Source organism: Triticum dicoccoides, chromosome 3B (assembly GCF_002162155.2).
Source record: "Triticum dicoccoides isolate Atlit2015 ecotype Zavitan chromosome 3B, WEW_v2.0, whole genome shotgun sequence".
In the NCBI taxonomy this organism is placed as follows: Eukaryota; Viridiplantae; Streptophyta; class Magnoliopsida; order Poales; family Poaceae; genus Triticum; species Triticum dicoccoides.
In genome coordinates, this window is record NC_041385.1 from 437,217,184 (window position 1) to 437,228,485 (window position 11,302).

Below are 11,302 nucleotides of genomic sequence, written 5' to 3' on the forward strand. Positions count from 1 at the left end.
TGGCAGGCATTACGATTGACTAACAAGAGTTAATCGCAAAGCAACTGTTGGAAGTGGAAACTAACTACCAGATCCTTCTGCAATAGAACACCGGCAATTCCTTATGTGGAGTGTCTGGCTACACCGCTATGGTGTTGTCTTCAGATACATAACTCCCTCACTCCTAAGTCACAATGCAGGCTCGTAAGCTCTGTCTTCTTAGTGTGTTCTGAACACTGTACTTTCAATAAAACTGAGTGCAGAACAGAATGTTTCACATCTGAAACGATAATAACTTAACAAGAATAGCCATCAAATTATGATAACTGAACCACTGAAAACGTACAAGTGCTAAAGGTGACAATGCTGAATATTTTCATACATTATCTCTGTGTTCTCCTTCTGTACTTTTATTGATTTGTGTTCACTTATTTTTAGCAAGTTTAAGAAATGCTGTCCTGATTGTCTCTCTCAAAAGAAATTGCAGCTAGTAAAATGTCCATGAGCCCATATCAAGTACTCCCTCCGTCCCAAATTTCTTGTCTTAGATTTGTCTAGACACGGTTGTATCTAACACTAAAACGTAACTAGATACATCCGTATTTAGACAAATCTAAGACAAGAATTTTGGGACGGAGGGAGTATGAACAAGGTACCCTTCCATTCAAGGTAGTCATAACTACTCCCTCCGTTCCGAATTACTTGTCTTAGATTTGTCTAGATACGGATGTATCTAGCACTAAAATGAGTCTAGATACATCCGTATCTAGACAAATCCAAGACAAGTAATTTGGAACGGAGGGAGTATCTCAGAAGGGGTTAGAAGCGAGCCATATCCAGCCATGTGTTACATAAAACAAATATGCACAAGCAGTAGATGACTGAAAACAACTCAAACCTAATTCAGGTTGGGAAGCTAGGAATCATGCAGCAGGCGATATTCGTAGCAGAAAGCAACAAGCACATAGACCTCAACCAACAGTTTCAGCCATACAATGCAATGCGAAATGCTACAATGCAGGACCTACAAAATACCACTACAAAGAGCACGTCCCATTTATGTCATCATCAGCTGTCTAACCATTCTGGCAGAGAGAAGTTTTGTTCTCGAATAACCAACCGTGCCGTCAAATATTTGACTGTGAACGGTCGAAACTAGTGTATAAAATTAGCCTGGAAACTAACGACGGGACTGACATTTGCACATTCCAAGGTTGAACGAAAAAACCAAAGCCGTAACTCACCTGGTTGGCAAAACCCCAGAAGAGGACAGAGACGACGACGCTGCCCCACAGCTCGGCCATGACATAGAATAAGCAGAAGCTCCAAATCCTGAGGATAGCTACCGGTCCAAGGAAGCTGGGGCCGAGCGCCGCCAGAAGCTTGTCGGCGAGGGCGGTGGGATGGATGGCATCCCTGAGTGGGTAGAGCACGAAGCCGAAGAGGCCGAAGAAGGCGATGAAGGGGAATATGACGGTGTAGAAGAGCGCCTCCCGGGAGAGCACGTCGGAGAGCTTGGAGTATGCCAGCATGAAGCCGATGGCCATGGGCAGGTTGACCCAGGTTTTGAGGAAGGGGATGATTTCTGCGCTGCTCCCCTTGGCGGTGACCACCAGCACGTCCTTGGTGTCCCGAAGGATGGTGTAGTTGAACAGGATGCAGAAGAACATCAGGCCCAGGGGCACGATCTTCTTCAGCGTCGGCAGGCCCACGCCGAGGAACTTCTTGACCTCCGGCTGCGCCGGGGGCTGCGGCACCGCCGCCGCGGCCGCCGCGCTGCAAGAGACGCCAGCACCAGCACTGGTCCTGCGCTTCAAGAGCCCATACCCCAGGACGGCGTCCTGCGAGGAGGGGGCCCTCGACGAGAGGAGTGGGGACTGGAGAGCGGCGGGCCTGGAGCTGGACGCGGTGGAGAGGGACGCGCGGGCGGCCCGGAGGCGCGGGAGCGGGAGGCGGGGCCCCGCGCGGAGAGAGAGGCCGGGCTTGGCGCTGAGGTGGGCGAGCGACTCCATGGATGGGTGGCGGCGCTCTGCTTTGCTCGTCTCGTCGCCGCCGCTACCTCGCCCGCTCCAAGGCGCGGATTGGGGGGAGGGCGAGGGGGGGAAGGTGGGGAGGGACCGAGGGAGGGAAGTGGGTGTCGAGCTTGGGCGTGTATTAAAAGATGGCGCATCCATATGAGGACGGGATCGGCCGTGGGTTTCGGGCCCGAGACGATCCTGGCCGTTGGTTCGGGCTCTGGGGTTGGGGGCTTGGGGTTGGTGGGAGCAACGAGACGGCGTCAAGCGGCCGCCCCACGCAGTCAGCTCCGGGCTGCGGCCGAGCTCGCGCACTCGGCCCACGTGGGTTTTGTTTCAGGGCAAAGCAGGAGTTTTTCTTTCTACAACGGCAAACAAAAGGAGTTCTCCCACTACTTTTTCACGTTACCTTGGTGTGAAACGTGCAAGTCTGTTCAAGTTCAACCTCGAGGGCTTTTCTCCGTGGTTGGTGGCGGTGAGGGTTTTAGAAGAGCACCTGATGAATACCTATATCGAGACGATGACCTAGGGCGAGAATTAGGGTTTTGACTCTATCACCACTACTCTCGTTGTTTATCTCTCTTGCTTAGGCTGGCAAGGGAGGGTGTTGTCCTTCGCTGGAGAGACGTAGGGTGAGATCAAATCAATGTCTGCTAGGTTTTAGATGACCATGGCGATGGTGAGCTCATCCTCGATAGGGGATAAGAGAAAGAATGTGCAAGTTGATCCATCTACTGAAGAAATTGAATGCCTACAAGATGGGCTTCGGGGAGAAGCACAGCTAAGAGCAATGAGTACCATGAGCTTCAACTGTCGTGGCTTTGGTAGCGCTATGACACTATGAGAACTTTGCAAGTTGGGAAATCATGTTGTGTGTTCTGTAAACTCGGATTCATAAAGTTGAGTTGAGAAGTTATCCAATACATTAGGTTTTCATAAAGGATTTGTTGGAGGTTTAGGCCTTTTTGGAACAATAATACAAGTGTCGCTACCACATTTATGCTATTGTATCCGGTGTGTGGTATGGATATGTGGCACTTTACTAACGTCCACGGAGAGGTGAGGACATCATATACGATATAAAAACATATGATAGACTAAATGTCATACTTTTTCATCGTCTCCCCCGTGGTTATGTACTGGCGACTTCAGTGAGGTCCTCCATCACGGGGAACATGAAAGCGAGTAGGAGTTACCCCAATGTGCCGGAAAAATCTAGCCCCGAATCCTTTGGGATTCAATGAAGATTATGTGATGCATATCTAGTATAATTTTCTGAGATACCCATAGTGACATTGGGGTAACTCTCTAGATTAAGATTAGAATGATAAAGATAATGAGGTGGTTGTTTAATATAATTTTCGAGGTTGCCATGCCCTATGGATTAAGATTACAAAGAAAAACTTGTAGGTGTGTGATACGTCTCCAACGAATCGATAATTTTTTATTGTTCCATGCTATAAAAGTATCATTCTTGGATGTTTTATACTCGTTTACTAGCAACTTTATATCATTTTTTGGGACTAACCTATTGACATAGTGCTCAGTGCCAGTTGTTGTTTTTTGCTTGTTTTTTACTTCACAAAATATTAGTACCAAATCGATTCCAAATGCCACGAAACTTTTTGGAGAATTTTTTCTGCCCAAAAGACACCCAGGAGGCCCAAGAAGTGCACCTGAGGGGGCCTGTGAGGCCCACTAGGCACCAGGGTGCGCCAGGGCCCCCAAGGCGCGCCCTGATGGGTAGTGGGGCTCACAAGCACCCCCTCCACCGACTCCTGGCTCTATAAATACTCTAAAAAACCAAAAACCCTAGGGGAGCCGACGAAACACAATTCTAGCCGTCACAAGTTCCAAAACCACGAGATCCAATCTAGAGGCCTTTTCCGGCACTCTGGCGGAGGGGTCAACGATCACAGAGGGGTTCTTCATCATCACCCTTGCCCCTCCGATGGTGCGTGAGTAGTTTACCACAGACCTACAGGTCCGTAGGCGGTAGCTAGATGGCTTCTTCTTTCTTTTTGATCTTCAATACAATGTTCTCCTCGATGTCCTTGGAGATCTATTTGATGTAATGACCTTTTATGGTGTGTTTGTTGGGATCCGATGAATTGTGAGTTTATGATCAGATCTATCCATGAATATTATTTGAGTCTCTGTCAAACTCTCTTATGCATTATTGTTATAGTGTCGTATTTCTTCTCGGATACTTTGGTTTGGTTTGGTCAACTAGATTGATTTTTCTTGCCATGGGAAGAGGTGCTTTGTGATGGGTTCGATCTTGCGGTGCCCAATCTCAGTGACAGAAGGAGACATGACTCACATGCATCATTGCCATTAAGAATAAAAAGATGGTGTCTATTCCTACATGAATAGATCTTGTCTACATCATGTCATCGTTCTTATTGCATTACTTCATTTTTCCATGAACTTAATACACTAGATGCATGCTGGATAGCGGTCAATGTATGGAGTAATAGTAGTAGATGCAGGGAGGAGTCGGTCTACTAATCTTGGACGTGATGCATATATACATGATCATTGCCTTGGATATCGTCATAGTTATTTGCTCTTTTATCAATAGCCCAACAGTAATTTGTTTACCCACCATATGCTATTTTCTTGAGAGAAGGCTCTAGTGAAATCTACGACCTCTGAGTCTATTTCCTATCATATTATTTTCAGATCTATTTATCCAAAAATACCTTGCTGCACTTTTTCTTTACTTATTTTATTTTGTGTTTTTGCTAGATCTATTTATCCAATCTCATACAATTTAATCTATCTCAGTACCGAGGAGGGATTGACTACTCCTCTTATGCGTTGGGTTGCAAGTTTTTGTGGTTTTGTGTGTAGGTGTTGTTTACATAGTGTTGCTTGGTTCTCCTACTGGATTGATAATCTTGGTTTCATAACTGACGGGAAATACTTACCGTTGTTGTGCTGCTTCATCCTCTCCTCTTCGGGGAATTACCAACGCAGATACAAGCAATCAGGAAGAATTTCTGGCGCAGTTGTCGGGAGACATCATCAACATCTATCAGGTTCCTACGCACAAACTCTCATATCCTTGCAGTTACTTTATTTGCCATTTTCCTCTCGTTTTCATCTCCCCCACTGCTAAAACATTTTCAGAAAAACACAAAAATAGTTGCCTTTTTATTTACCTTCTATTCGTTTGCCTTTTTTTGTTTGATCTTTTGTTTGCGTGTGATCCTGTTTGCATAGTCACGATGTCTCAAGAAAATACCAAATTATGTGATTTTCTAATACTACTAATAATGATTTTATTAGTACTCTGACTGCTCCTCCCGCCACTAGTGGAAGTCTTGTGATATTAATGCCGCTTTGTTGAATCTTGTTATGAAAGAGCAATTTTCCAGTAATCCTAATGAGGATGTTGTGTCCCATATAAACACTTTCATAGAATTGTCTGATATGCAAAAGAGAAAAATGTGGACAATGATATTGTGAAATTGAAATTATTTCATTTTTCTTTGTGAGATCGTGCAAAAGTTTGGTTTTCATCTTTGCCACAAAATAGTATTGATTCTTGGGACAAGTGCAAAGATGCTTTCATCACTAAGTATTTTCCTCCCACGAAAATTATTTCCCTTAGAAGTTAAATCATGAATTTTAAGCAACTTGAGCTTGAACATGTTACCCAGTCTTGGGAAAGGATGAAGTTGATGATAAGAAATTTCCCTGCTCATGGTTTAAATCTATGGATGATGATACAAAAAATTTATGCGGCATTGAACTTTGTTTGTAGAAATCTTTTAGATTCCGCCGCGGGTGGTACTTTTATGGAAAATACTTTGTGTGAAGCTACTGAATTGCTAGATAATATCATGGCAAATTATTCACAATGGCATACTGAAAGAGCTCCTACTAGTAAAAAAAGTTAATTCTGTTGAAGAAATTAGTACTTTGAGTGAAAATGTTGATGCTCTCATGAAATTGGTTGCTAGTAAAAATGCTCCTATTGATCTAAATTATGTTCCTTTGTCTACTTTTATTGAGCAAAATAATGATCCCGTAGATGTGAATTTTGTCTCGCGAAACAATTTTAATAACAATGCTTATAGAGGTAATTTTAATCCTAGGAATTTTCATGGAAATTCCTCTAATAATCATGGCAATTCCTATGGTAATTCTTATAATAATAATAATAATAGGGTGCCCTCTGATCTTGAAAGTAATATTAAAGAATTCATCAATGCTCAAAAAGTTTTCAATACTACGATAGAAGAAAAATTGAGTAAACTTGATGATATGTCTAGGAACATTGATAGAATTGCACATGATGTGGAAAATCTCAAGATTAAAAAATTTCCACCCAAGGTTGATATTAATGAATCAATTAAAGCTTTATATGTCTCTATGGATGAAATTAAGAAAAGAACTGCTATGCTTAGAGCTAAAAGAGAATTTTTTTTAGAAATAGTGTTTTTGCCCGATTGCTTTCATAGTAGTGATGAGGATGTTTATTATATTGATTCCTTGTTTAGTAATATTAAACTTGATGATAAGGGGACTGAAGAAGAGTCAACTTTAGCTAGAAGGCGTCCCCGTAATTTGGAGGGTGAAAATCTTGTTGAACAAATTGATAAAAGTGGGTTCGGAGAGGTTAAAACTTTAACTAGTGATGTGCCCACTCTTTTGGATTGCAAAGAATTTAATTATGATAGTTGTTCTTTGATTGAATGCATTTCTTTGTTGCAATCCATGCAAAATTCACCCAATGCATATGAACAAAATAAAGCTATTACTAAACATATTGTAGAAGCGATGATGAAAGCTTTAGAAGAAAAGTTGGAATTAGAGATTTAAATTCCTAGAAAATTATATGATGAATGGGAACCCACCATTAAAGTCAGAATAAAAAATTATGAGTGCTATGCTTTATGTGATTTGGGTGCTAGTGTTTCCACAATTACGAAATCTCTTTGTGATGTTTTTGACCAATATTGAAGAATGCTCTCTCAGTTTGCACTTGGCGGATTCTACTATTAAAAAACCTTTAGGAAGAATTATGATGTTCTTATTATTGCAAATAGGAGCTATGTGCCCATAGATTTTATTGTTCTTGATATTGGTTGCACTCCGTCTTGTCCTATAATACTTGGTAGACCGTTTTTATGAACTATAGGTGCCGTAATTGATATGAAAGAAGGGAATATTAAATTTCAGTTGACTTTGAGAAAGGGTATGGAACAATTCCCTAGAACTAGAATTAAGTCACCATATGAATCAATCATGAGGACAACCTATAGAGCAAAAACTAAAGATGACAATACTTGAATCTTTGCATTATGCCTAGCTAGGGGCATAAAAACCATAGCGCTTGTTGGGAGGCAACCCAATGAATAAAATATTTTTTCTTCTTTCTTTCTGTTTTTGTGTGTTGACACAATTATGATACTATTATGATTGTGTTTTTATGTTTTAGTTAGTGTTTGTGCCAAGTAAAGCCTTTAGGACCATGTTGGGTGATAGTTTATTTGATCTTGTTGGAAAACATACACTTTTGCTCCTAGGAGCAGAATTATTAAAAATCACAGAAGCGTGATAAAATTCTGTTTTTTTACACAAGCTTTATATACAAATTTCCTACATTGTCCTAATGTTTCAGAATTTTTTGAGTTACAGAAGTATGGTCAAAGTCCAGATTACTACAGACTGTTCTGTTCTTGACAGATTTTGTTTTCGTTGCATTGTGTGCTTATTTTGATGAATCTATGGATTGTATCGGGGGATATAAGCCATGGTAAAGTTAGAATACAGTATGTATAATGCAATAATAAAATATGAATGGGTTTGCAACAACACTTAAAGTGATTTGCTTTATTATACTAACGGATCTCACGAAGGTTTTTGTTAAGTTTTGTGTGATTGAAGTTTTCAAGTTTTGGGTGAGATCACGATGGATGAAGGAATAAGGAGTGAAAAGACCCTAAGCTTGGGGATGACCATGGCACCCCAAGGTAATATTCAAGGAGAACCAAGCAACTAAGCTTGGGGATGCCTTGAAGGCATCCCCTCTTTCTTTTAACTACCATCGATAATTTACTTGGAGCTATATTTTTATTCGTCACATATCATGAGTTTTGCTTGTAGCTGAAAGTGCGTTATATCGACTAAAGGGGGGGTGAATAGGCGATTTTCATGAATTCTTCACTTAGGAATTTACCGGTGAGGAAATTCCTTAGCGAAGAACTACTAGCAACGGAATAAGTACTCAGAAGTAAGCATAACAGGATACAGACTTAGTCATCATGATGAGCTGAAGACAAGCGCAGAGTACAGAAAGCGTAAACACAGGATAACACAAGATGAAGACAAACAGACTGAAGAAATTGAACTGAGGAAATTGAGAAAGTCTTCAGTCAAAGTCTTCAAACACAGATATGAACAATCACTCAACACAGTAATGAGGAAATGAAAGAGTTGAGGAGATAGAACCAGTAATGTTGGTGAAGACAATGATTTGGTAGACCAGTTCCAACTGATGTCTCAGTTGTATGTCTGGTTGGAGCGGCTGAGTATTTAAACTCGAGGACACGCAGTCCCGGACACCCAGTCACTGAGCACGCAGCTCAGGACACCAAGTCCTCACCGTATTCTCCTTGAACTAAGATCACACAGATCTCGTCCAATCACTCGTGGTAAGTCTTCAGGCGACTTCCAAACCTTCACAGACTCGGTCACTCAGCGATCCACAATTCCTCTTGGATGCTCTAGACCATGACGCCTAACCGTCTGGAAGAAGCACAATCTTCAAAGGTAACAAGTGTCGGATCCACACAGGATCAATCTCTTCAGTGATGCTCAATCACTTTGGGGTTTGTAGGTGTTTGGGTTTTTGGGATTTTCCTCACTCGATGATTTTCGCTCAAAGTCCTCGGAGGATGGGTTGCTCTCAAATGACAAGTGTCAGTTTCTCTCGGAGCAGCCAACCAACTATTGGTTGTAGGGGGCGGCTATTTATAGCCTAGGGAGCAGCCCGACATGATAAGACATAAATGCCCTTGTCTGATATGACCGTTAGGTGGACAAGATATTTTGGGACAGCTGGCGCACAACACAACAACGGTCGGAAATTTGACTCTCAAATTCCTTAGGGCTATCATGTTCTTCACTGTGTAGGCAATCTGCACTAGCGAATTCCTAACTCCTCGGTCAGAACAAATTCCTCAGCGACCAGAAGAACTTCGTCTCTGTCACTGAAGAAAGTGACTGAACTGTATGAGATTTCCAAAGGCTTCACTCGAAGGGTTTGGTAGGTGTAGGATTTTGAGTTGAGCATGACTTGGAAATTTTTCCTTAGTATTTCCTCGACCCCCTTTAACAGTACGGTGTTTCCTATGACTCAAGAAAGAGAAAAACAAAACTATGAAAATGAAAGTCTTCAAGCTTCATATTCCTCACACGAATATCAAGTCTTCACGGATACACCAATTTCTTCACTTTCAAAGTCTTCATGAAACTCTTCAGAAATACCAAAGTCTTCAGTCGAAGATATACATTTTTAGGGGTCGACTTTCTCTGTAAATATCAAACTCCTCATAGACTTATAGACCTGTGTACACTCACAAACGCATTAGTCCCTTAACCTATAAGTCTTCAATACACCAAAATCACTAAGGGGCACTAGATGCACTTACAATCTCCCCCCTTTTGATGATTGATGACAATACAGGTTAAGTTTTCAACGGGGATAAATATGTGAAGTGTAAGTACTGATATTGAGGAATTTGATTGCAAGATATAGAAGAACTCCCCCTGAAGATGTGCATGGTGAGGAATTTGCTTTTGAAGCAATGCACACTTGAAGAGTTAAATCATGGAGATCTCCCCCTATATCTTGTAATTCATACACGCATTTGACATATAATATGAAGAATTTGAAATGCATGATGAAATATGGTGCCTGATGAAATTCAGCATGCATGCAGTAACATTAATGAGGAACAGGCATGCAGAATAACATATCGAGAGTATCAAAGCACAGAGCATCAAAAGTATCAGGGCACCATCGGGTTTAAGATTACAACTCGATCCAATAAAGTTTCAAAAGAATGAGAGTTGTAACTTAGCAAAAATAAACGCCCATGTAATAGACCCGCTTGAAGACTAACTCAAATTTCTCCCCCTTTGTCATCAAATGACCAAAAGGATCGAAACTGAGGACTAATGCCCCTAAAGAATTATCAAGTTGATGGAGGAGCACCAACGTTGTTGGGGTCGGTTGTGGTAGTAGGGCCTGCCGCAGTGTCGTCCAAGTCTTCATTTTCATCAGTCTCGCGTGATGAAGAATAAGAGCTGGCCACCAAGGAAGGAACTTTGACCTTCTTGAATTTCTTCGGTGGAGGTGCAGACCAGTCAAAGTCTTCCTTGAGACCCATATTCTTCAGATCTGCAACGCTGTAGATATGAGAGAGAACAGCCCAGGTACGGTTGGAGGTTTCATGGAGGTAGTATTGGTTTTTCTTCACTGCATTGTGTGTTGAGGTCATGTTGTGAAGAATTGAACCAAACTGACGCTTGACCTATTTATGATTGCGATCAACCTTCTGATGAAGACTGAGGAGTAACTCACGATCAGTCATCACCCTGGGACCTGTGGCTTGAGGATTTTGCTTGGCGGCAGAGTCATGTGTGGCAGAGTCATCATTGGTGGAGTAGGATGCAGCCTTGCGAAATTGACCATCCAATGGACGAATGCCTTCATCTATCACATCAGTTGCCTTTCCTTTGTCATCAGCTAAGGAATATGTCCGTTTGAGGACTTCAATCGGAGGCAAGTAGCTGCCATGGTTCAAAGTGTCAGCTTTGTAATTCAGTGAAGCCCTTGTCCGGATGAATCTCATAATCCATGGTGCATAAGGCTTCAGCTCAAATGGTGACATAGCAATATTTGCCAGAGTCCTCATGAAGAAGTCATGGAAGTTGACGGGAACGCCATGAATGATATTTAAAAGCATGTTCTTCATGATGCCAACGACCTCTTCATCATTTGAGTCGTGGCCTTTGATAGGACTCATTGTCTTCGACAGAATGCGATAGACAGTCCGGGGCACATATAGTAATTCCTTGACAAGGAATTTGGTTCGAGGAGCCTGCCCTGGCTTCAATGGCTTCATTAGCACTTGCATGAAATGATTTGAAAGTTCAGGATCACTGTAGACACAACGAGCACCGTCAAGGGGAGGACTGAGTGGGAGGGCACGAAGCAATTCAGTTGCTGGTGCCTTGTAATGAGTATTTTCTGACATCCAGTCCAACACCCATGAATTCACATCTTC

At 42.1% G+C, this 11,302-nt stretch overlaps 1 protein-coding gene across 1 annotated transcript in view; it reads right to left on the reverse strand.

Annotated features, from left to right (window-relative positions):
• The window catches only part of LOC119276390 (plastidic ATP/ADP-transporter-like), a 4,285-nt gene extending 2,195 nt beyond the window's left edge, over positions 1-2,090 (reverse strand). Inside the window, exon 1 of the mRNA XM_037557447.1 lies at positions 1,224-2,090. Within this exon, the coding sequence (XP_037413344.1) occupies positions 1,224-1,991 (768 nt within the window). The 5' untranslated portion in view covers positions 1,992-2,090. The remainder of the gene's footprint in view (positions 1-1,223) is intronic.
• Between the last annotated feature and the right edge of the window lie 9,212 nt (positions 2,091-11,302).